The sequence below is a fragment of the Macaca fascicularis genome, chromosome X (genome assembly GCF_037993035.2).
Source record: "Macaca fascicularis isolate 582-1 chromosome X, T2T-MFA8v1.1".
NCBI classification, from domain to species: Eukaryota; Metazoa; Chordata; class Mammalia; order Primates; family Cercopithecidae; genus Macaca; species Macaca fascicularis.
This window is the reverse complement of record NC_088395.1, coordinates 23,851,341-23,878,009: the sequence shown is the minus strand read 5'-3', so window position 1 is coordinate 23,878,009 and position 26,669 is coordinate 23,851,341. Positions and strand designations below refer to the sequence as shown.

Genomic DNA, 26,669 nt, shown 5'->3' with positions numbered 1-26,669 from the left:
GACTGTGTATGAAAATGTTCATTCTAGGCCGGGCGCGGTGGCTCAAGCCTGTAATCCCAGCACTTTGGGAGGCCGAGACGGGCGGATCACGAGGCCAGGAGATCGAGAGACGATCCCGGCTAACACGGTGAAACCCCGTCTCTACTAAAAAATACAAAAAAAATTGCCGGGCGAGGTGGCGGGCGCCTGTAGTCCCAGCTACTTGGGAGGCTGAGGCAGGAGAACGGCGTAAACCCGGGAGGCGGAGCTTGCAGTGAGCTGAGATCCGGCCACTGCACTCCAGCCTGGGTGACAGAGCAAGACTCCGTCTCAAAAAAAAAAAAAAAAAAAGAAAATGTTCATTCTAATGTTAATTACCTGTAGTAGTAAAAAAAAATAGAAACAACTGAAATATCCAATGATATGAGTATGGCTAGATAAATTATGCTTTATCAATTCAATGGGCTATTGTATACCCATTAAATTATTTTTAAGTGGATTACGTTTAAGATATAAGTGAAAAGTGACCGGGCATGGTGGCTCACGCCTGCAATCCCAGCACTTTGGGAAGCCAAGGCGGGCGATCACCTGAGGTCAGGAGTTCAAGACCAGCCTGACCAACATGGAGAAACCCTGTCTCTACTAAAAATACAAAATTAGCCAGGCGGGTGGTGCATGCCTGTAATCCCAGCTGCTTAGGAGGCTGAGGCAGGAGAATTGCTTGAACCTGGTAGGCAGAGGTTGCAGTGAGCCAAGATCATGCCATTGCACTCCAGCCTGGGCAACAAGAGCATAGCTCCATCTCAAAAAAAAAAAAAGGTATAAGTGAAAAGTTTAAATCTATATGTTAGCTATTATTACAACTATGTGAAAAATATGTGTGCATCTAGACAGATTAGAAAGGTATAAGCAAATTAAAACAGTTGTTATATTATGGTGATGGGATTATGTGTAATTCTACTTTCAAAAGGATTTTCTGTGATGTGGTTATATTGTTTATTGTGAGTTAAAAGAATTGATAGAAGGCATGATCTCTGGGAGCGGAAGCTAGTTGTGGCTTAATATCCACTACCATTTCTTTTATGACGACAGAATTTTAGTTGGGTACATACATGCCCCAAACAAAAATACATTTCCCAGCCTCTCCTGGAGCTAGATGTTGTGATGAGACAAAGTTATAGCTAATGAAATATGAGAAATGGGAATCCTGAAACATAAAGAGTATGTCCTTCCTTTGTCTTTTCCCTCCATCTTGCTACCTAAAATCTTCGTTTGTTATTACACACACTATAGATGGAGTCTGATATGCATTTGATCAGATGAGAGACTACATCCCAAATTAATGAATGAAAACATGTGTGACTCATGAGGACAAATAGCTGTTTTTCTATTCAACCAGTGTCCAGTACAAGCTCTGAAAACAAGGGGATTATCACTTCATTTGTGAACATCAAATGACAATGCATTAATATCAAAGAGAGAACATTTATGTTAAATATATTCCAGTAAGAATCATACACATTTACTCCAATATTCTTTATCATGTAAGAGAATATTTTAGCAGAGAATGAGATCCTTTTTATAGGCTGCCGTGCCTGAATTAGATCAGCAATCAACCTACACGTTTTAGATGTTAAGTAAAATTAAAAATTGAATCTTTGAAGTTCAATAAATTATTGCACTTTAATTATCATAGCCTCTGTGTAAAGTTTGATATAATCCAACAGCCTGGATCACAAAAGAAATCAATAATTTATACTATATTAGGAATGACAATTTATCAATTAAAAATGAAATTGATAAATATTACTCCAAACAGACTTGATACTTGAAAAACATCCAAAGTAGATTAAAGCAGATGCAGCATTCTGTCTCAGGTGCTTCAATGCTCAATAATGATTAGTTATGCCATGTCACGCCTCCCGTAGCAATAAATCCATTATTACTTTTATTATAATTCAGAATAGGTCATTCACAAGCTGTTCTGTAAAAATGAATTTCAACTTAAAAAAATATACTAGAAGCTGACTTGGCCGGGCGTGGTGGCTCAAGCCTGTAATCCCAGCACTTTGGGAGGCCGAGACGGGCGGATCACGAGGTCAGGAGATCGAGACCATCCTGGCTAACACGGTGAAACCCCGTCTCTACTAAAAAATACAAAAAAACTAGCCGGGCGTGGTGGCGGGCGCCTGTAGTCCCAGCTACTCTGGAGGCTGAGGCAGGAGAATGGCGTGAACCCGGGAGGCGGAGCTTGCAGTGAGCTGAGATCCGGCCACTGCACTCCAGCCTGGGCGACAGAGCGAGACTCCGTCTCAAAACAAACAAACAAACAAACAAAAAAATATACTAGAAGCTGACTCAAAAGGAGCCTTTCATTCTATGAATTCTAATATTTATGCTAAGCATGGCCTGTTCAGATATTTGTTTAAATGAAGGAAAATCAAAATTGAATAAAAGTCCCACGGACTGATCTCTTGAACAAAACTGTATACTGCTAGTTCAAGGGCATCTAATCGAAATAATTTGTTTAGATTAAAATTCTGTCAGTAAAAGAATTTGTTCCTGGCCGGGCGCGGTGGCTCAAGCTGTAATCCCAGCACTTTGGGAGGCCGAGACGGGCGGATCACGAGGTCAGGAGATGGAGACCACCCTGGCTAACCCGGTGAAACCCCGTCTCCACTAAAAAATACAAAAAAAACTAGCCGGGCGAGGTGGCGGGCGCCTGTAGTCCCAGCTACTCGGGAGGCTGAGGCAGGAGAATGGCGTGAACCCGGGAGGCAGAGCTTGCAGTGAGCCGAGATTGCGCCACTGCACTCCAGCCTGGGCGACAGAGCGAGACTCTGTCTCAAAACAAAACAAAACAAAACAAAACAAAAAAAAACCAAAAAGAATTTGTTCCTATGGCAATTCAAAAAGGCTTAAAATATGTCACACATTTAGTTAAGAGAGCATACTCAGGACTTATTCTATGTTATTTTCCTTTATTACTCATACTCATCATTTATAGACAGACAAGCAGATTGTTAAACAACTTTGGTTTTCTGTCAATTAACTGTGCATTATCATGATGGAGAATCACCAACTGCCAAGTTTTGATACCAGGAAAATGAGTCCTCTTTTTTCTTTTTCCAGCTGATGCTCTGACATAGATTCCTTAGTTTTCACAATGTCAAAAGATGGAGTGGAGATGACAGTTATCCTTTGTACCTGATGGGTCCGTTTTTGGTTCCTAGGCAGAATTATCAATAAAAGTAGGAAGTGTTATATATTTGGTTTTTACTACTTTATATTTTAATATTTGACTATATTTATCCTCATCTCAAAATATTTACAGCGATTTTTTAAATTACAAAGTAATACATGAATACATGTCTGTTGTAAATTCCTATGATGTAAAAGTATACTGAGGCAGACTTTATATAGCATAGTTCTTAATAAATTTAGATAGAAATGACTTCCATTTTGAGAAAACCACCATCAGAGATGTGCTGAATCAACAGTGTGAACATACAGAGAAAATAATTTTTTTTGCCAACTCATGCTGATATGGAGTCAAAACAGCTGGTTTTTATCAGAATTGCTACCAATATTAAGAATTTTTAAAAAATATTACCAAGATGAAATTCGCTTTATACTACCCATGATAAATGTGTCAAATGTGTTTCAGCCTTGAACTTTAGATTAGGAAAATTTCATTTACGTAAGTACAGCTACTTTACAGACAGTTTGAATATTGTCCAAAACAATGAATTCAGTACAAGTTAAACTTACAGTCACCTCAGAAGTATTTTTTTCTTTTGCCAAATACACCTTTCTCATTTTTTCAACTTTCATTTGAGCTTGCTTGGACCGGCGACCCAGAAATTTAACTTGATTTTGCTGTTTGTAGGGCCGATACAGAGGTTGGACAGTTAAGGATGGACCCCTAGAAAATGTTTGTATTAAAAAGAGAAAAATCACACAGAATAAAATTTAAATGCAAAGCAAGTTCCAAATTTTATTAAAGCTTTCTCTAGCAAATATATCATAAACCTCAGCAACATTGGAGCAGCATTTCATGTAAGCTTTTAGGTTAAAGTTATCATTTCTGCTTGAGTTTACATAGCATAGTTCTTTATCTGGCACTTATGAAGGTGTACAGATGATGATATTGACAGCAATGATTATAAAAATTATAAAACCTGTTATCAATTTAAAATTAGCTTTCCTAGAAAATACTGTGTAATAGCCATTTGAATCTTATTTTTTTACACCATATACTAACACAAAAAAGTATTACATTTCGGCCAGGCGTGGTGGCTCATGCCTGTAATCCCAGCACTTTGGGAGGCCGAGGCAAGCAGATCACCTGACGTCAGGAGTTCGAGACCAGCCTGGCCAACATGGTGAAACCCTGTCTCTACTAAAAAAAAAAAATACAAAAATTAGCTGGGTGTGGTGGCGGGTGCCTTTAATCCCAGCTACTTGGGAGGCCGAGGCGGGTGGATCACGAGGTCAGGAGATCGAGACCATCCTGGCTAACACGGTGAAACCCCATCTCTACCAAAAATACAAAAAATTAGCCAGGCGTGGAGGCGGGCGCCTGTAGTCCCAGCTACTTGGGAGGCTGAGGCAGGAGAATGGCGTGAACCCGGGAGGCAGAGCTTGCAGTGAGCAGAGATCACGCCACTGCACTCCAGCCTGGGCGACAGAGCGAGACTCTGTCTCAAAAAAAAAAAAAAAGTATTACATTTCATAATGGTTGGACAGACAAGCTGTTTTTGTCAGTGCTGGGATCAGATGCTATGCCCCCTGTCCTTACTATTATAAGGCACATAGACTCAACTTTCAACTGCCAGCATCTGCATCACTCAGTCTGAAAACTTTCTTTGAAAAGAAAAGCCCGCCGGCGCGGTGGCTCACGCCTGTAATCCCAGGACTTTGGGAGGCCAAGGCGGGCGGATCATCTGAGTTCAGGAGTTAGAGACCAACCTGATCAGCATGGAGAAACCCTGTCTCTATTAAAAATACAAAATTAGCCAGGCGTGGTGGCGCATGCCTGTAATCCCAGCTACTCAGGAAGGCTGAGGCAGGAGAATCGCTTGAACCCGGGAGGCGCAGGTTGCAGTGAGCCGAGATCGCGCCACTGCACTCCAGCCTGGGCAACAAGAGCGAAACTCGGTCTAAAAAAAAAAGAAAGAAAAGAAAAAAGCCCATGTGCAGGGAAGGTCAAAAGTGCCTGAGAATTAATATGTCCCTTCCTAAGCAACCCTTAACCAATGACTGATGGGTGTTGATGTATCAATACTGTAATTCCCTTGTCCCTTGTGGGATAATTCTAAGTTGCATGTTCTACATTGAATCTCACATTCCCAGGGGGGATTAAGCTCCAGTTACCCACAGTGGTAACTTGCTTGCTAACACACACTGTTTTGGCTGCCTTCCACTTTTCTACCCTCTCCCTTCAGTTGTTCCTGAGATCACCTCCCAAATCTCTGTCTCAGGGTTTGCTTCTGGGAGATGCTAAACTACAACTGCATTCAAAGATGGCTTTATGAAAGTATTTTTTCTATTCAATTGATTAATAATTCGTCTACTTATTTGGCTCTGAAATGACTTATTCTTGGATACTCAGTAGGATAAATCCAAATAGCAGGGAGATTGGAGTTATATATGGTGGCAGAGAAAATTACATCATTTATTTGACCTTGGTGGTAATAGGGTTAAATTCTATACTCAGTGCTCATATGGATGAGTTAGAGAAAATCTATTTCATGACAGACTGTGCCCTAAACCAGGCCATCTGTCTGGCAAATGTATAGCCTTGATCATAAAATATATGGGTTAAATTATGTTATTGGGTCAGAATCACTCATCTCTACTCCTGAAAAAAAAACCCAGCGTGTTTTCTTGACAGTGGGTCATCAGTGTCTTCTTCAGGCACAAAGGGAGTATTTTTCATTTTAATTATAAGAGTGTGAAAATAGATTACCAGTAGGTCCTCTTACATATTATTATCTCTTTCTTCTTTTAAGAAAGCAGCTAATTTGTAAGTAAGATGGGCTAAGTGAGGCTTAGTAATGGAAAGAGAAAAGGAATATAATGGGAGCGGTTATATTCTGTCCATGTTGTTTCAGATCATAATACATCTATTTTGCTACAACATCCATTTCTACAATGTGAACTGGCTCACATGCTATTGGTAAAAAGGGGAATGACGTCACTCTAATTTATATGCAATTTATCTTAGGCAAGGGGAGCCAGAGTAGCAAGAATAGAATTATAACCTTCAGCAAAAAAAGGAAAAAGCCCTTAGTTCTGTGCTGCATGGGCAAGGGTAGCCCTTTTGGCTGTATTCATGAAAACAAAAATGAGCACCCGCATCAAGTGCTGCCTTCCCAGAGAGGCACACCCCACCCCCAACTCACCCTCGCTGCCCTTCACCCTACTCCTCCCCTACCCCCACTCCGGCCTTGGATGGCTCCTGGTTCTTGGCAGATCGCACTGCCTCTCATGTCCACTTAAAAGGCAACCATGCAGCCGGGCACTGTGGCTCACACTTGTAATCCCAGCACTGTGGGAGGCTGAGGTAGGCGGATCACAAGATCAGGAGTTCGAGACCAGCCTGGCCAATATGGTGAAAATCAGTCTCTACTAAAAATACAAAATTTAGCCGGGCATGCTGGCGGGCAGCTGTAATACCAGTTACTCGGGAGGCTGAGGCAGGAGAATTGCTTGAATCCGGGAGTCGGAGGTTGCAGTGAGCCGAGATTGCGCCATTGTACTCTAGCCTGGGGAACACAGTGAGACTCCATCTCAAAAAAAAAAAAAAAAAAAAAGGCAACCACGCTGGCCCAGGGTCCCACTTCCATGTGCACTGTCTCCATGCCCACTAACTGCTCTAATGAAAGAATTGCCAGCATCTCCACTCGATGGTTGTTCATTTTTTATATTTTCTGTGGCAGCCTCCAGCTACACTGAGTTGCCTGTCTGGTGGTACAAGTCATCTCCCCAAGTACAAATTGTCCTTTTTGTTGGTGCTGTGTTTACAAAGTTGCATATGTTTTGAGCAATCTGCCCCAACTCTATTTTTCCCATATATCCTATTATCTTTAGTGAGCTATCTGGCAGAATGTGAACATTTTCAGATATACCCCTAGTATTGTAACCCCAGTGAAGAATCTGTTTTACCTGTTTTCAGAAACAATCCGTAGCTGGTGCTTATGGATCTCTTGCGTTACTGGTCTCTGTAATAGAAACTTCATTTCATTTCGTAGACGGTTTGAGATTACTCCAGATTCTGAATAATGAACTATGTCATACATTAGCATTGTCCTGGGAATACTTTCAAGATTTAATTTGCGCCAGCTGTTATTTCTGCCGCCAGAAAATGCAGGGGCCTCATCGAAAAAACTGCGATACTGTGAGGAAAAAACAATTAAGAACGATTAGTTGGCCAGGTGTGGTGGCTCACACCTGTAATCCCACAACTTTGGGAGGCTGAGGTGGGTGGATCACCTGAAGTCAGGAGTTCCAGACCAGCCTGGCCAACATGGTGAAAACCCATCTCTACTAAAAATACAAAAGTTAGCCAGGCATGGTGGCATGCGCCTGTAGTTCCAGCTACTCGGGAGGCTGAGGCAGCAGAATTGCTTGAACCCGGGAGGCAGAGGTTGTGGTGAGCCAAGATCGTGCCACTGCACTCCAGCCTGGGTGACAGAGTGACTCCATCTCAGTTAAAAAAAAAAAAGAGAAAGAAAGAAAAAGAAAAAGAGAAACAAGAATGAATAGTTGGCCAGGTGCGGTGGCTCACACCTGTAAGCCCAGGACTTTGGCAGGCTGAGGCCGTTGGGTCACTTGAGGTCGGGAGTTCGAGACCAGCCTGGCCAACATGGTGAAACCCGATAGCATCAAGAGATATACCTAATGTAAATGACGAGTCAATGAGTGCAGCACACCAACATGGCACACGTATACATACGTAACAAACCTGCATGTTGTGCACATGTACCCTAGAACTTAAAGTATAATAATAAAACAAATCCAAAAATTAGCCAGGCCTGGTGGCGCATATCTGTAGTCCCAGCTACTTGGGAGGCTGAGGCAGGAGGATCACCTGAGCCCAGGAGGCAGAGGTTGCAGTGAGCCGAGACTGCACCACTGCACTCCAGCTGGGGTGACAGAGTAAGACCCTGTCTCAAAAAAAAAAAAAAAAAAATTGATTGGTTGTGGGCGCTCTAAATGTTTTTAGACACATTTCTCATGGTTCTATTCAAATGTCGCTTCATCCAAAAGGTATTCTTTGATCCCATCTCTGAACTTTATTGGGATCTCTCTTCTATGACTCTTATTACTGACTACTCAATGTTTTAGTCATCTGTGTATGACTTAGCTCCCTTATTGGAAGGCAGGAGCTATGCTACACATTATCATGCACATAGTATCATACTCACTAAATATTTATTTAATGCATCAAAATTTTTATGGCAAATATAACTCAGATAAGTTAAACTCAGATGGGCCTAAAAATTAATGATAATAGCTATGTGTTCTGCATACCTGGTAGAGCTTGTTCATGACATGCTTGGGTTGAGAGGACTTTTTTTTTTTTGAGACAGGGTCTCATTCTGTCATCCAGGCTGGAGTGCAGTGACATGATCATGGCTAGCAGCCTCAACCTCCCGGGTTCCAGTGATCCTCCTGAGTAGCTGGGACTACAGGTACATGCCACCATGTCTGGCTTTTTTTTTTTACTGAGACGGAGTTTCGCTCCTGTTGCCCAGGCTAGAGAGCAGTGACTCGATCTCGGCTCACAGCAACCTCTGCCTCCCAGGTTCAAGTGATTCTCCTGCCTCAGCTTCCCGAGTAGCTGGGATTACAGGTGCATGCCACCACACCCAGCTATTTTTTTGTATTTTTAGTAGAGATGGGGTTTCGCCACGTTGGCCAGGCTGGTCTCGAACTCCTGACCTCAGGTGATCCACTCATCTCAGCCTCCCAAAGTGCTGAGATTACAGGTGTGAGCCACCATGCCTGGCCAATTTTTTAATTTTTGTAGAGATAGGGTCTCACTATGTTGCCCAGGTTGTTGAGAGGACTTTTGCACAAACCTTTTTAGAAATATGAGTACATCTCTAGTATGAAGTGGAGAATTTCACTATTTTCATTTAGAGTATTTGTAGAAATCCCACTTTTCTTTTTTTCCAATTTAAAATGATATCAAATTAGGAATTAAAAATACCAAATATATATCATCAATTTAACATTATAATTGTGCATTTAAGAGCCAGGGATAGGGCAGGAGAAGTTACAGTGCTAGGAAACAGAATAACAACAAGGCCTTTAGGGTATATTACACAGTCACATTCATGTTTTCAAGCACACACACACAGATGCACATATGCATACACTCTCAACACACACCGTCACACTCACATATACACATACACACTCGCACACATACACACACACAGGCAATCCTATTTTTGCACCATTTCATCTTTTTTTTCCCTTTTCTGGAGAATGGGGTCTCGCTACGTTGCCCAGGCAGGTCTCAAACTCCTGGGCTCAAGCGATCCTCCGGCCTCTGCCTCCCCAAGTGCTAGGATTACAGACATGAGCCACCGCACCCGGCCTTTTCAAACTTTTTTTTTTGAGATGGAGTCTTGCTTTATCACCCAGGCTGGAGTGCAGTGACGTTATCTCGGCTCACTGCAACCTCCGCCTCCTGGGTTCAAGCGATTCCCCTGCCTCAGCCTCCCCAGTAGCTGGGATTATAGGCGTGTGCCACCAGGCCCGGCTAATTTTTGTATTTTTAGTAGAGACAGGGTTTCACCATGTTGGCCAGGCTGGTCTCGAACTCCTGACCTCAGGTGATCCACCCACCTCAGCCTCTCAAAGTGCTGGGATTACAGGCATGAGCCACCATGCCCGGCCTCCTGTTGCTAGCTCTTCAGCTCAAAGATCACAATATAAATGACAGATGTTCATCATGATTAGTGACAAATCATGTCATAGCTTCCAAAGTCAATCAGTGACTGGTCACTGTGAATCTGTTATTCATTTCACACACAAACAGCAAAGTATACAGTTGTGTTGCCTTTTTGTCTCCCAGTGATAAACCCATGTGACATTTTACAAAAATGGAAAATCAAAAGAGGGAATTGGCCATCAAAGAAACAAAAAGTGGTACCACTTGAAGTGAAATTGGAATCAACCGTACATGGAGTTCTAGAAGAAATAGGTGACTGTGGGGATGCTGACACTGCCATCATTCAAGACGTTGCAGATCTACAGCTATAGGAACTTGGTGAGGATGAACTTATCAACATAAATGAGGAAAGTGGCTGTGATAAAAGGATGAAGCTTTCCCAGTGGAAGTGATGCTGGCCAAAAAAAACCTTCATACTGAAGGAACTCTGAGATATTTTGCAACATTTAAAGCGCAAAGAATAAAATGTTGGCAGCTGATCCAAATTTTAAAAGGAATATGACAATACACCAAGACATAGAAAAGATGCTTATAAGTGGTACTAGAAGAACAAGAAGGCAAGCACTATTTAAAGTACTCTTGGTAAGTTTTTTTTTTTTCACAGCTTTATTGAGGTTCACATACCATACAATCCACCATTTAAAGTGTACAATTCAATGGTTTCCCGTATATTCACAGTTGGTAAGATATTTTATGAAGAAACAAAACACTTTGTCTGTGTTTCTAATGTTTTAAATTATAGTGTACTAAAAGTGTACTAAATGTGTTGGGTTTTTTCCTTTCATTTTCCTACGTATTTATAAGAGACAGCAAAAGAGTTTTTAATGTTTTGATAAAGAAGATTTTTTTTTTTTTTTAGAGATGGGGTCTCACTATGTTGCCCAGGCTACCCTCAAACTCCCAGACCTAAGTGATCCTCTTGCCTCAGCCTCCCGAGTAGCTGGGACTACAGACAAACATTTTGAAAAGTCACAGGACAATCACAATTTTCCCCCCAGATATTAAGTTTGTTTTGCATGGTTTCAATTTGCTGGTCATTTTTATGGTCCTGCAATGACATGCAAAGTAAGACTGTGTATTTTTTTTTTCCTCAGTGAAGTTGCAAAATGGGTAAATATCATAGCTCTGTCAATCATCTGCGCAGTCACTTAGCAGATCTGTCTGTGACCTCAGGCAAGTTTTTTTGAGGCTTGTTAAACTTCATTTTTCTCTTTTGTAAAAAAAGGTCACATAATTTACAAACTTGAAGATGAAAGAAGATAATATGCATGTAAAGAGATAAAGACAGTGCCACACCCGTATAAGGACTCAACAAACGTCAACAATGATCTTATCTCTCTCTTCCAATATGTCTATCTGGGGACTCCTCTCTCTGACACTAATCCTTGACATGTTCACAATCTGAAAGTATGTGGCCTTTGTCCTTAGCAAAGATAGTTGCCATCCCTGCCTCTATTTATTTCCTGGTTCACTTCCCTAAACTCATGGGCTAAGACTCTAAAAGAAAAACATAATTGTGAGTCTCTAAGGCATTGCATTAATTTCATGTTTCACACTGAAGCAAATGAGTGAATAGCTAAGACTGTATACAGACATACCTCAGAGATATTGCGGGTCCAGTTGCAGACCACAGTAATAAAGTGAATATTGCAAATAGAGTCATGCTAATTTTTTGGTTTCCCAGTGCGTATAAAAGTTATGTCTAGGCCGGGCGCGGTGGCTCAAGCCTGTAATCCCAGCACTTTGGGAGGCCGAGACGGGCGGATCACGAGGTCAGGAGATCGAGACCATCCTGGCTAACATGGTGAAACTCCGTCTCTACTAAAAAATACAAAAAACTAGCCGGGCGAAGTGGCGGGCGCCTGTGGTCCCAGCTACTCGGGAGGCTGAGGCAGGAGAATGGCGTGAACCCGGGAGGCGGAACTTGCAGTGAGCTGAGATCCGGCCACCACACTCCAGCCTGGGCGACAGAGCCAGACTCAGTCTCAAAAAAAAAAAAAAAAAAAAAAAGTTATGTCCACATTATACTGTAGTTTGTTAAGTGTGTAACAGCATTATTTCAAAAAAATGTACATACTTTAATTCAAAAATACTTTGTTGTGGCTGGGCACAATGGCTGATGCCTGTAATGCCAGAACTTACCGAGGAAGAGCTGACAGGATCACTTGTGTCCAGAAGTTTGAGACCAGCCTGGCAAACATAGCAAGGCCCCATCTCCACAACAAGAAAAAAAAAATACTTTATTGCTAAAAAATGCTAATGATCATCTGAGCCTTCAGTGAGTCCTATTCTTTTTGCTGGTGGAGAGCCTTGCCTTCATGTGGATGGCTGCTGACTGATCAGGGTACTGGTTACTGAAGGTTGGGGTGGATGTGGCTTTTTTTTTTTTTTTTTTTGAGACAGGGTCTCACTCTGTCGCCCAGGCTGGAGTGCAGTGGTGCAATCATGGCTAAAGCAATCCTCCCACATCAGCTTCCTGAGTAGCTGGGACCATAGGGGCATACTACCATACCTGGCTAATTGTGGGGGGGTAATTTTTGTAGAGACAGGGTCTCCCTATATTGCCCAGGCTGGTCTCAAACTGTCTTCAAGAGATCCTCCCATCTCAGCCTTCCAAAGTACTGGGATTACAGCCATGAGCCACCGTGCCCAGCTCATGAATGTTCTCAATAGCATCTAGAATGGTGAATCTTTTCTGGATTTTTAAAATTTACTTTACCTAGATCCATCAGAGGAATCATTGTCTATGGCAGCTATAGCCTTATGAAATGTATTTCTTAAATAGTAAGACTTGAAAGTTGAAATTACTCCTTGATCCATGGGCTGTAGAATGGATGTTGTATTAGCAGGCATGAAGATATTCATCTCCTTGTACAGCTCCATCAGAGCTCCTGGGTGACCAGGTGCCTTGTCAATGAGCTGTAATACTTTGAAAGGAATCTTTTTTTTTTTTTTTTTTTTTTTTTTTTTTGATCTGAGCAGTAGGTTTCAACAGTGGGCTTAAAATATTCAGTAAACCATGCTGTAAATATATGTGCTGTCGTCCAGGCTTTGTTATTCCATTTATAGAGCACAGGCTATATAATTACTCTGTACAGAATAGATTTAGCATAATTCCTTTTCTTTTCTTTTCTTTTTTTTTTTTTTTTTTTGAGACAGAGTCTTGTTCTGTTGCCCAGCCTGGAGTGCAGTGGTGCAATCTTAGCTCACTGCAACCTCCACCTCCCGGGCTCAAGCAATTCTCCTGTCTCAGCCTCCTGAGTAGCTGGGACTACAGGCATGTGCCGCCATGCCCGGCTAATTTTTGTATTTTTAGTAGAGACGGGGTTTCACCGTATTGGCCAGGCTGGTCTCGAGCTCCTGACCTCAAGTCATCTGCCCGCCTTGGCCTCCCAAAGTGCTGGGATTATAGGCCTGAGCCACTGCGCCCGGCCAGATTTAGCATAATTCTTAAGGGCCCTAAAATTTTCAGAATGGTAAATGAGAACTGACTTTAAGTTAAAGTTACCATCTGCATCAGCCCCTAACAAGAGACTCAGCCTGTCCTTTGAAGCCAGGCTTCTCCTGTCCTTTGAAGCCATTGACTTCTCCTCTCTAGCTGTGAAAGCCCAAGAGGGCACCTTCCAACAGTATAAGGTTGTTTTGTCTACATTGAAAATCTGTTGTTTAGTGCAGCCACCTTCAACAATTATCTTAGCGAGATCTCCTGGATAACTTGCTGCAGCTTCTCCATCCGCACTTGCTGCTTCACCATGCACTTTTATGTTATAAAGATGGCTTCTTTCCCTAAACTTCATGAACCAACCTCTGCTAGCTTCCAAAGTTTCTTCTGCAGCTTCCTCACCTCTCTGATCCTTCACAGAACTGAAGAGAGCAAAGGCCTTGCTCTGGATTAGGCTTTGGTTTAAGAGAATGTTGTGGCTGGTTTAATCTTCTATCCAGACCACTAACACTTTCTCCATATCAGCAATAAGGCTGTATTGCTTTCTTATCATTTATGTATTTGCTGGAGTAGCACTTTTAATTTCCTTCATAAATTTTTCCTTTGCATTCACAACACGTTTAACTCTTTGGTGCAAAGGTGTAGCTTTTGGCCTATCTCAGCTTTTGACATGACTTCCTCACTAAGTTTCGTCATTTCTAGCTTTTGATTTAAAGTGAGAGGTGCGTGACTCTTTCACTTGAACACTTAGAGGCCATTGTAGGATTATTAATTGGCCTAATTTCAATATTGTTGTATCTCAGAAAATAGAGAGACAAGAGAGGAGAGAGAGAGAGATAATGGAATGGCTGGTTGGTAGAGCAGTCAGAACACACACATTTATTGGTTAAGTTTGCCATCTTATATGGGTTCAGTTTGTGGTACCCCAAAACAATTACAATAGTGACATCAAAGATCACTGATCACAGATCACCATAACAGATATAATAATAATGAAAACATTTGAAATATTGCAAGAGTGACCAAAACGTGACACAGAGACACAAAGCAAGCACATGCTATTGGAAAAAAGGCACCGATAGATTTGCTTGATGCAGGTTTGCCACAAACCTTCCATTTGTGAAAACACAATATCGGCTAGGTGCAGTGGCTCACGCCTGTAATCCCAGCACTTTGGGAGGCTGTGACGGGCGGATCACCGGAGGTCAGGAGTTCAAGACCAGCCTGGCCAATATGGTGAAATCCCGTTTCTACTAAAAATACAAAAAATTTAGCTGGGCATGGTGGTGCACGCCTGTAATCCCAGCTACTTGGGAGGCTGAGGCAGGAGAATCGCTTGAACCTGGGAGGCAGAGGTTGCAGTGAGCTGAGATTGCACCACTGCACTCCAGCCTGGACGAAAAGAGCGAAACTCCGTCTCAAAAAAAAAAAAAAAAGGTATGCAACTCAACTCAATGGTTTTTGGTATATTCACAATGTTGTGCAACTATTACCACGTCCTATGAATATTTCAGAATATTTCCATCACCCCAAAAGAACCCCCAAATTCCTTAGCTATCACCCTCCCTACATACAAAAAGCCATATATCACATGATTTCCTTTATATGAAATATTCGGATTAGGCAAATTCATAGAGACAGAAGGCAGAGTGGTAGTTTACGGGGCTGGAATGATGCAGGAATGGAGAGTGACTGCTTACTGGATGCAGGGTTTCCTTTTGGGATAATGAAAAGGTTCTGGAACTAGATGGTGGTGATGCTTGCACAACCCTGTGAATGTACTTAATGCCCCTGAATTGTACACTTTAAAATGGTCAATTTTATGATGACAACACATGGACACATAGAGGGGAAAAACACACACTGGGGCTTACCAGAGGGTGGAGGGTGGGAGGAGGGAGAGGATCAGGAAAAATAACTAATGGGTACTAGGCCTAATACTTGGGTGACAAAATAATCTGAACAACAAACTCCCTTGACACAAGTTTACCTATATACAATAACAAACTTGCACATGTACCCCTGAACTTAAAATAAAAGTTGAATTTTAAAAAATTTAAAAAGAAAGTTCTAGTGCTTGGGTATCCAAAAATAAGTTTCATTCTATAGAATATATTTGAAAAATAAAATAAAATATAATAAAATAGTAAATTTTATATTGTGTTATATTTTACCATAATAAAAAAGTATGATTCTTTCTTCTTGGAGGACAGAGTTAGGAAGACTTGCCTGGTTTGTTTTTCAACATCTAAATCTAAATTCCTTACTTGTATATAATCTTGCATGGTGACAACATCCATTATATCAGTTACTTTGGACTTTGGGAAAATCCTCTCATCTTCCACAATTATACGGTGAAATTTCCTTTCCCCCATTAGTTTGCAAGCATCAACCACTGCCTGTAAAGAGAATAGAAAACAGGCTTTACAAATAGTAGAACAGCATTAATTATCAGCACACCCTTTACATATTTCTTCTGACAAATACATCAAATATTGTTCCTTTCTTCTAGCAGCTTGCTATTCAATAGAAAAGTTGCATTTGCAAAGAGATCATATAGGGATTATTAAACCACTTAAAATTATTTCCATAGCCTTATCTACATAGCTTTTTTTTTTTTGAAATGGAGTGTTGCTTTGTCACCTAGGCTGGAGAACAGTGGCGCCATCTCGGCTCACTGCAACCTTCGCCTCCTGGGGTTCAAGAGATTCTCCTGCCTCCACCTCTGGAGTAGCTGGGACTACAGGCGCCTGCCACCACACCTGGCTAATTTTTTGTATTTTTAGTAGAGACGGGGTTTCACCGTGTTAGCCAGGATGGTATCCATCTCCTGACCTCGTGATCCGCTCGCCTCGGCCTCCCAAAGTGCTGGGATTACAGGTATGAGCCACCACACCAGGCCATCTACATAGTTTTCAAATGCAGCTAGAGGAATTGCTGAGTCCAGAATCCTCAGAGAACATAGTTTTAAAACAGCTGGTTTTTCCCATTAAAAGACTTTTAATCCTTTTATTTTAAAAAGCAAAACAAACCTAAAACATCGTTTGTGCTGTCAATGCAGAGAAAACTTATCTGGTGATTCAATGAGTTATCGTAGGAACTGCAATGAAAGGTGTCAACTGGTACCACCTCTCTTTTATGTATTTATACACTGCCAGTAAGTGGAAACATGTATGTTTCAGATTGTTTAAGCCTCTCTCCCTTCAGACTTCATTCTCAGCAGCTAAAAAGTAGCAAATAGGCCTGGCGTGGTGGCTCACGCCTGTAATCCCAGCACTTTGGGAGGCCGAGGTGGGCGGATCACAAGGTCAGGAGATCGAGACCACGGTGAAACCCCGTCTCTACTAAAAATAGAAAAAATTAGCCGGGCGCAGGGGCGGGTGCCTGTAGTCCCAGCTACTCGGGAGGCTGAGGCAGGAGAATGGCGTGAACCCGGGAGGCGGAGCTTGCAGTGAGCCGAGATTGCGCCACTGCACTCCAGCCTGGGCGACAGAGCGAGACTCCGTCTCAAAAAAAAAAAAAAAAAAAGTAGCAAATAAAGGGGTTTTCTTTTCTCTTCCAAATGTCAACATTTTATGCTCAAGGAAAGCACCTGAGAGGTCAGAGACAGAAGAATCACAGAATACATGGAAGCTCAAATCCTGTTGGGCCCTACTTACACCATACCCTTCCACATATAAGTATCCTGTGCTAAGAGCTATACATAGACTGTGAGTAGAGACTTAAGTACTTTGCACCCCCCCATAAGTATATGCTGACTCTTCTAACATATATTTATATTACAGATCTGTACTTCTGGCCACAAAGGGTATGTTTATATGGAGGAAGGATAGCACAAAAGAAAATTCAGGGTGGGCATGGTGGCTCACACCTATAATTCCAGCACTTTGGGAGGCCGAGGCAGGTGGATCACCTGAGGTCAGGGGGTCAAGACCAACCTGGCCAACATGGTGAAACCCCGCCTCTATAAAAATACAAAACTTAGCCGGGCGTGGTGGCAGGCACTTATAATCTCAGCTACTTGGGAGGCTGAGGCAGGAGAATCGCTTGAATCCGGGAGGTGGAGGTTGCAGTGAGCAGAGATCGCACCACTGTACTCCAGCCTAGGGGACACAGCAAGACTCCGTCTCAAAAAAAAAAAAAAAAAGAAAAAGAAAAAGAAAAAGAAAAGAAAAGAAAATTCAAATATCTTTTGATTCCAGATAAGTTTCTTTTTTCCTTTGTATGTCAGAATGTGGTATTTGTGAAAGTATGGGAACTCTGTGTTATAATGTTGATACAAGGCCTAAAAGAGTGGTTGAGGCCAGGCACGGTGGCTCACACCTGTAATCTCAGCACTTTGGAAGGCCGAGGCAGGTGGATCACCTGAGGTCAGGAGTTCGAGATCAGCCTGGCAAACATGGCAAAACCCTGTTTCAACTAAAAATACAAAAATTAGCCTAGCGTGGTGGCGTGTGCCTGTAAACCCAGCTACTCGGGAGGCTGAGGCAGGAGGATCCCTTAAACCTGAGAGGCGGAGGTTGCAGTGAGCTGAGATCATGCCACTGCACTCCAGCCTGGGTGACAGGGCGAGATGCTGTCTCAAAAAAAAAAAAAAAAAAAAAGGAAAAAAGAAAAGAAAAAGAAAAAAGAAAGAGTGGTTGAGACAGGATCAAAACTGAGAATCATTGTTCTTTTTACTTAACACACAACAGTAAGCTATAATGCATTTTCTATTCCAATTCTCACTTTTGTTATTCAGACTATTCCTTTATTTATTTTTTTAAATTCCAGAGCTTAGAATATCACAGACACATGCAGAAAACGAAAAAGGAAGAAAACATTCAAACAGTTGAATGGTTGAAGTTTTATTCCTAATGTATAGAACTGAAGAGACAAACAGTTTAGTGAAAATGTGACATGGAGCTTTCCTTTAGGTAGATCATTTTTGCTTTATATTTCATTAATTTCTTTATACATTACACAACTAAAGAAAACATAGGCCGGGTGTAGTAGCTCACGCTTGTAATCCCAGCATTCTGGGAGGCCGAAGGGGGTGGATCACCTGAGGTCAGGAGTTTGATTCCAGCCTGGCCAACATGGTGAAACCCTGTCTCTACTAAAAAATACCAAAACTAGTAGGGCGAGCTGGTGAGCACCTGTAATCCCAGCTACTTGGGAGGCTGAGGCAGGAGAATCGCTTGAACCCGGGAGGCGGAGGTTGCACTGAGCCAAGATCGTGCCACTGCACTCCAGCCTGGGCGACAGAGTAAGACTCCATCTCAAAAATTAATTAATTAATTAATTATAGTATTGGCAAATCTCTCCATTATGTTTTCTTGCAATTAATTTCCAACATTTTATGGTTCTAATTAACCAGCCCCACAGTGACACTAAAGGTAAAAACAAGTAATTGTACACTGAACAGGTATGAAGACCATATAATTTCTGCTTTAGGAATTTCTGTAGGCATAACTATAATTTACTTTAGCTCGTTACTAAAAAAGGGTTTTTAAAATTTTTATTATTATTTTTTTAGACAGAGTCTTGCTCTGTCACCCAGGCTGGAGTGCAGTGGTGCCATCTCGGCTTACCGCAACCTCCGCCTCCCGGGCTCAAGCGATTCTCCTGCCCCTCCTCAGTAGCTGGGATTACAGGCGCATGCCACCACGCCCAGCTAATTTTTGTATTTTCAGTAGAGACGGGGTTTCACCATGTTGGCCAGGCTGGTCTCGAACTCTTGACCTTCTATTCCACCCGCCTCAGCCTCCCAAAGTGTTAGGATTATGCTCAGCTAATTTTTGTATTTTCAGTAGAGACGGGGTTTCATCATGTTGGCCAGGCTGGTCTCGAACTCCTGATCTTCTGTTCCGCCCACCTCAGCCTCCCAAAGTGTTGGGATTACGCCCAGCTAATTTTTGTATCTTCAGTAGAGACGGGGTTTCACCATGTTGGCCAGGCTGGTGTCGAACTCCTGACCTTCTGTTCCACCCACCTTGGCCTCCCAAAGTGTTAGGACTACAGGTGTGAGCCACAGTACAAAAGGTATTTATTTAGGTTTTTTTTTTTTTTTTTTTTTTTTTTTTTGAGACAGAGTCTCCCTCTATCGCCCGGGCTGGAGTGCAGTAGTGCCATCTTGACTCACTGCAACCTCTGCCTCCTGGGTTCAAATAATACTCCTGCTTCAGCCTCCTGGGTAGCTGGGACTACAGGCACGTGCCACCATGCCTGGCTAATTTTTTTTTTTTTTTTTTTTTTTTAGTGGAGACAGTTTTGCCATTTTGGCCACGCTGGTCCTGAAATGACCTCAAGTGATCCGCCCACCTTAGCCTCCCAAAAAGGTATTTATTGACAGGTCCTCCCTACACTGCCCTACTCAGTCACCACCACCAATCTCTCCAAGATCCAGTTTCCTTATGTGTGCAGTGTCTCAGCTGTGTGCCTCATCTGTGTCTGGCCCATTCTGGTCCCTCAGCCAAAGAAAAACACGCCTGGCAGCATAAGGCAAGCTCTCTGGCCACCTATGAGAGGGGTTTGAAAAATGTTTGCCATCCAATGGCCAAGATATTCTTTCTCAGACATCTGCAGTGTATGGCCAAATTCAAGAAAGTCCTTCTCCTTAGGAAGCAATGGGAAAGAAGAGCCCAGAGCCAGGAGAAAAGCAAGGGCAAAAACTAGGCAAAGATTCCAGGATACCAGCCAATCAGGGTATGATTCAAGATGCAGGTTCTGTTCTTGGTGGGTGACTCAAAGGGTCAAAGGGGGCCATCTCTAAATCTGGCACTTATCCTGATACTCAGCATCTCTGTGGCCAGAAGCCCCCACAGCTCTGTGGCTATTTGCTGGCCTAGATCCACACTTGGGCTTGTAAAGCTACTCTAGTATCTCAAGACACTTTCCCGTTCCTACTGGGAACTGTCATTCATGGAGGAGGTAATAACTGGTATCCCTGCATTGGAACAGTTTCTTGGTTTGGAACAGTTCAATTATATACAGGCTCAGAATAAACAAAACCACCATAACTACATGGTTGTTTTAACCTCAAAATGTATATAGTACAGTGGAAACACAGAGAAGTGTTCAAGTCTCAGTTATGCTCCTGGCAAGTCTTTCTAACTTCTAGCTTCCTAACAGGGAAAATGGGAACAATGTGTCCCTAACCAGAGTTATTGCAGGGCCATCGAAGAGAATGTGTATGCTGCTGTTTAGCATAGTTCCTAAATCTCAGGAGTGGTTAAGAAATTGGACTTTGGAGGCAGGCTAACTAGGTCTTGATCTCAGTTCCTTCACTTTCTAGGTATGAGACTTCAGGCAAGTTACTTAGTGTTTTTTTGTTTGTTTGTTTGTTTTGTTTTGTTTTGAGACAGAATCTCAGTCTGTCACTCAGGCTGGAGTGCAGTGGTGCAATCTCGGCTCATTGCAACCTCCACCTCCTGGGTTCAAGTGATCCTCCTGCCTTAGCCTCTCAAGTAGCTGGGATTACAGGCATGTGCCACCACGCTTGGCTAATTTTTGTATTTTTAGTAGAGACGGGGTTTCACCATGTTAGCCAGGCTGGTCTTGAACTCCTGACCTCAAGTGATCCACCTGCCTTGGCCTCCCAAAGTGTTAGGATTACAGGCGTGAGCCACAGCACCCGGCCCTCAGTCTTTTTTAAAATGAGGATAATAACAGAAAATATACTGTAGTGTTTATGATAATTAACTATAGTAATGTGCATAAAATGTTTAAGATCATATTTAACAGAAAGTGCTCAATAGGCACAACACTTTGGGAGGCTGAAGTGGACAGATCGCTTGAGGCCAGGAGTTTGAGATCAGCCTGGCCAGCATAGCAAAACCTTGTCTCTACTAAAAAATATACAAAAATTAGCCAGACGTGGTGGCACATGTTTGTAATCCCAGCTACTCAGCTGGCTGAGACATAAGAATTGCTTGAGCCTGGGAGCAGGAGGTTGTAGTGAGCCGAGATTGCGAGATTGCCCCACTGCACTCCAGCCTTGGCAACAGATTAAGACCTTGTCTTAAAAAACAAACAAACACCAAACACAAAAAGACAAAGAACAATAGAGTTGAGTAAGCTTAGAGTAAGAAAAATTCCATATTTATAAGTTTTGTATCAACCACAAATCTTGTTTTGAAGCCGAACTAAAGGGAAAAAGGAACCTTAAACTGTTCTCTTCAAGTTGGGTATGTTCTGATCATTTGAAACCCATTATGATGGTTAGTGAAAAATTCAAGGTCAATAGTATGACCACATTTTTATAATAAGAACAAAATTTTAAAATCTCTGTGTGTATATTTTCATGGGAAACATGAAGGATACACAGCAAACCATTAACAATGACTACCCCAGGAGAGTGAAAGTTGTAGCACAGAAGATAAAGGCACAGAGGCATATTTTTCTGTCTGTGGGCTAATTTAAACAAACATTTAAGTTATTATACAGCATTATGATGAGTTTTAATGCATAAGCAGTGATTTCCGATCACTGCCTCTAAGTTTCTCATTTGCTCAAACCCATGTACAGCATGGGGGCTGGCAGGAGGAGACCCAGGAGGATCTCAGTTCTTGAAAAAGCCTCATTATATAATCTTAGGAAAGAAACAATTGATGATGTGTTATAGGGGTAACTACAAGCTTATTCCATACGTAAATGTGGCATAAATTTATCCTTCAAATAGGATAAACATATACTTCCACATTTGAAGTCAATCTATATAAATATTAATGTTCTTGAAATACCATATTCCATAATGAAAACATGTAGCTCATTTTCTAGGTTTTTTCTTTCTTTCTTTCTTTCTTTTTTTTTGACAGAGTTTTGCTTTTGTGGCCCAGGCTGGAGTGCAATGGTGTAATCTTGGCTCACTGCAACCTCTGCCTCCCGGGTTCAAGCGATTCCCTTGCCTCAGCCTCCCAAGTAGTAGGGATTACAGGCGCCCACCACCACATCTGGCTAATTTTATATTTTAAGTAGAGACAGGGTTTCACCATGTTGGTCAGGCTGGTCTCGAACTCCTGACCTCAGGTGATCCTCCCGCCTCGGCCTCTCAAAGTGCTGGGATTATAGGTGTGAGCTACCGTGCCTGGCCTCATTTGATATATTTCTGAAATAAAGTTAAATTTTATCTGATACTACCTGAGAACACAGAGAAAAGTAGTCCCTTTTCCTTTTCTAAAACTCTTCAGAGTCAATGCCGCACATGCAGGATCTGATCAGAAACTGCCAGGCTGTGTGGTCTTCCCTCCTGCATACGTGCTAGAACTCATGATTTAAGATGGGCCATAGTTTTTGTGTACAACATTTCCAGAAGCAGAATCTTGCCGGGGTTACAGAAAAATAACCTTTGATGTGTGGTTTATAAATGGCTAAATATGAGAATGTCCATCTTTTTAAAACTTAATTATAGTCACATATAAGGGTCCAAGGAGTAAAACCTGTACTGTAGAGCCTTGCTATTAAAAGTGTGGTTTATATCACAAGCCTGTCCGGATTCGCCACCTGCTGACTGTAGAGCCCTTGGGCCTTGAGTGAACATAAATGGTAGCCAAGCAGTGGTCACTGTGGGCCTTTGGGAGAGACCCAGTGCTGTGCCTGCTTCAGGTCTGACCCAATGCAGTCCCAGTGGTGGTGGTGGCCACAAGGGTGCTTGTTTTACCCCTCCCCCAGCTCCAGGCTGCTCAGTACAGAAAGAGAGAGATTCCATTTATTGGAGAAAAAGTAAGGAAAGAGAACAAGAGTCTCTGCCTGGTAATCCAGGGAATTCTTTCAGATCTTAGCCAAGAACAACAAGGCAGTACCTCTACAAGTCTGTAAGAGCCACAGCATTACTGGGCTTGGGGTGCCCCCTAATGCAGATATGGCTGCAGTGACCAAAGATTTAGATCACGACACCTGAGTCCCTTTGAATACTTGGAAAGCCTTTTCACAAAGGACAGGTTACAAACAAGCCCAGACTGTAAAGACTACAATAAATACTACAATACCTAACTCTTCGATGCCCAGACATTGGCAAACATCCATAAGCATCAAGACCATTCGGGAAAACATGACCTCAAAGAAACTAAATAAGGCACCAGTGATCAATCCTAGAGAGACAGAGGTATGTAACCTTTCAGATAGAGAATTCAAAATAGCTGTTTTTGTGTTCATGTTCTGACGTAAAAAAACAAAAAACAAACAAACAAAATAGTTGTTTTGAGAAAGCTCAACAAAATTCAAGATAACACAGAGAAGGAATTCAGAAACCTATCAGATAAATTTAACAAAGAGACTGAAATAATTAAAAATCAAGCAGAAATTCTGGAGCTGAAAAATGCAATGGACACACTGAAGAATGCATCAGAGTCTCCTAACAGAGGAACTGATCACGCAGAAGAATTAGTGAGCTTGAAGACAGGCTATTTGAAAATACACAATCAGAGCAGACAAAAGAAAAAAAAATTTAAAAAGGATGATGCATGCCTACAAGAGCTAGAAAATAGCCTCAAAAGGGTGAATCTAAGAATTATTGGCCCTAAAAAGGAGGTAGAGATAGATCAGGGTAGAAAGTTTATTCAAAGGGATAATAGCAGAGAACTTCCCAAATTCAGAGACCGATATCAATATTCAAGTAAAGAAGGTTACAGAACACCAAGCAGATTTAACCCAAAGACTACCTCAAGGTATTTAATAATCAAACTCCCAAAGGTCAAGGATAAAGAAAGAATCCTGAAATCAGCAAGAGAAAAGAAACAAACAACATGCAAAGGAGTTCCAATACGTCTGGCAGCAGACTTCTCATTGGAAACCTTACAGGCTGAGAGAGTGATGTAACATATTTAAAGTGCTGAAGGAAAAAAAAAAAACTTTTATCCTAGAATAGTATATGCAGTGAAAATATCCTTCAAACATGAAGGAGAAAGACTTTCTCAGACAAAAGCTTAGGAATTTTGTCAATAACATACTTGTCCTACAAGAAATGCTAAAGGGAATTCTTCAATCTGAAAGAAAAGGTCATTAATAAACAATAAGAAATCATCTGAAACTACAAAATTCACTGGTAATAGTAAGTACACAGAAAAACAGAGTATTATAACATTGCAATTGTAGTGTGTAAGCTACTCATATATTAAATAGAAAGACTAAAAGATGAACTGATCAAAAATAATAACTACAATAACTTTTCAAGACATAATACAATAAGATATTAACAGAAACAACAAAAGGTTAAAAAGTGGGGAGATGAAGTTAAAGTGCAGAGTTTTTACTTGGTTTCTCTTTGCTTGTGATTTTTTTTTTGTTTTTTTTTGTTTGTTTTTTTGAGACGGAGTTTGTTTGTTGATGCAATCTGTGTTAATCTGTCATCAGTTTAAAATAATGGGTTAGAAGATATTGTTTGCAAGCCTCATGGTAACCTCAAATCCAAAAACATACAACAGATACACAAAAAAATAAAAAGCAAGAAATTAAAACATACCACCAGAGAAAATCACCTTCACTAAAAGGCAGGCAGGAAGGAAGGAAAGAAGGAAGAGAAGAAAACAACAAAACAACCAGAACAAATAAGAAAATGGCAAAACTAAGTCTGTACTTATCAGTAATAACATTCATGTAAATGGACTAAACTCTCCAATCAAAAGATATAGAGTGGCTGAATGAATTTTTTAAAAAGTGTGGTTTATGGACCAGCAGCAGCGGCAGCATTTTAACAAGATTCCCAGGTGATTCCTGTACTGTAGACACAATTTGTGGTGAATATTCATGAAACTTAAAAGTATGGGGAGAGTGCCAGGCGTGGTGGCTCATGCCTGTAATCCCAGCACTTTGGGAGGCTGAGGCGGGCAAATCACCTGAGGTCAGGAGTTCGAGACCAGCCTGGCCAACATGGTGAAACCCCATCTTTACTAAAAATACAAAAATTATCCAGGTGTGGTGGCGCATGCCCGTAATCCCAGCTACCCGGGAGACTGAGGCGGGAGAATCGCTTGAACCTGGGAGGCAGAGGTTGTGGTGAGCTGAGATCGCACCATTGCACTCTAGCCTGGGCAACAAGAGCGAAACTCTGTCTCAAAATAAAGAAATAAATAAATAAGTATGATGATAATTCATGTGAAAAAAGGATAAATATTTTGAAAGTTCATTTTCTTTTTTTTTTCTTTTTTTTTTTTTTTTTGAGATAGAGTCTCACTCTGTTGCCCAGGCTGGGGTGCAGTGGTGCGATCTCAGCTCACCACAACCTCTGCCTCCTGGGTTCAAGCAGTTCTCCTGCCTCAGCCTCCCGAGTATCTGGGATTACAGGCATGCACCACCACGCTCGCCTAATTTTTGTATTTTTAGTAAAGACGGGGTTTCACCACGTTGGCCAGGCTGGTCTCGAACTCCTGACCTCAGGTGATTTGCCCGCCTTGGCCTCCCAAAGTGCTGGGATTACAGGCGTGAGCCACTGCGCCCGGCTAAAAGTTCATTTTCAAAAGCATAGTCCAGCAAATTTTGTTTCTAAATGTGCTACCAGAATCAAAGAAACAATAACATTCCATTAAAACAAATAAAATGGCATTAAATGTTCTGCATAATTTAAGAGCCCTCACCAATTTTAGTCTTTTTTTTATTTTGAGATGGAATCTCACTATGTCACCCAGGCTGGAGTGCAGTGGTACGATCTTGGCTCACTGTAGCCTCTGCCTCCTGGGTTCAAGCGATTCTCCTGCCTCAGCCTCCCGAGTAGCTGGGATCACAGGAATGTGCCACCATACCTGGCTAATTTTTATATCTTTAGTAGAGACGGGATTTCACCACGTTGGCCAGGCTGGTCTCAAACTCTTGACCTCAGGTGATCTGCCCACCTCGGCCTCCCAAAGTGCTAGCATTACAGGCATCAGTCACTGTGCCTGGCCTAGTCTATTATTAACAAATCAAAATTTTAATACAAAAAATGGATGGATATTTTCTAGAGTCTTAATTAAGTAATTCACTCCAAATTTATTTTTAGGTAATAAGTGGAGACACTTTGAAACATGGTGCTTAAAACACACACACACACACACACACACACACACACACACACTACCTGGTGGGCTGTTTCATGGTGAAATAACTAATTCTGTATAATTTGAATGCAATTCAGATACTACATAAATGTTAAGAAGCTAAATTAACATAAAATGTACATCATGAAACGTCACCTCACTTGACGGCATTAATACATTTTTTCCGCTAAAATACTTGTAACCGTGGCCATCAGTATGAAGAAAAATTTTAAACACGATGAAAGGTGGAAACGTTTCACCTCTAAATCTGAAATAAAGATAAAAAATT

The 26,669-nt window shown here is 41.7% G+C and overlaps 1 protein-coding gene across 1 annotated transcript in view; it reads right to left on the bottom strand.

Moving 5' to 3' along the window:
- Positions 1 to 2,946: 2,946 nt before the first annotated feature.
- CXHXorf58 (chromosome X CXorf58 homolog) overlaps positions 2,947 to 26,669 on the bottom strand; it is a 32,823-nt gene continuing 9,100 nt past the window's right edge. Inside the window, exons 5-9 of the mRNA XM_005593180.5 lie at positions 26,537 to 26,648; positions 15,659 to 15,790; positions 7,150 to 7,379; positions 3,751 to 3,904; positions 2,947 to 3,208 (exon numbers count right to left, since the gene is read on the bottom strand). Coding sequence (XP_005593237.1) covers positions 3,149 to 3,208; positions 3,751 to 3,904; positions 7,150 to 7,379; positions 15,659 to 15,790; positions 26,537 to 26,648 — 688 coding nt within the window. The 3' untranslated portion in view covers positions 2,947 to 3,148. The remainder of the gene's footprint in view (positions 3,209 to 3,750; positions 3,905 to 7,149; positions 7,380 to 15,658; positions 15,791 to 26,536; positions 26,649 to 26,669) is intronic.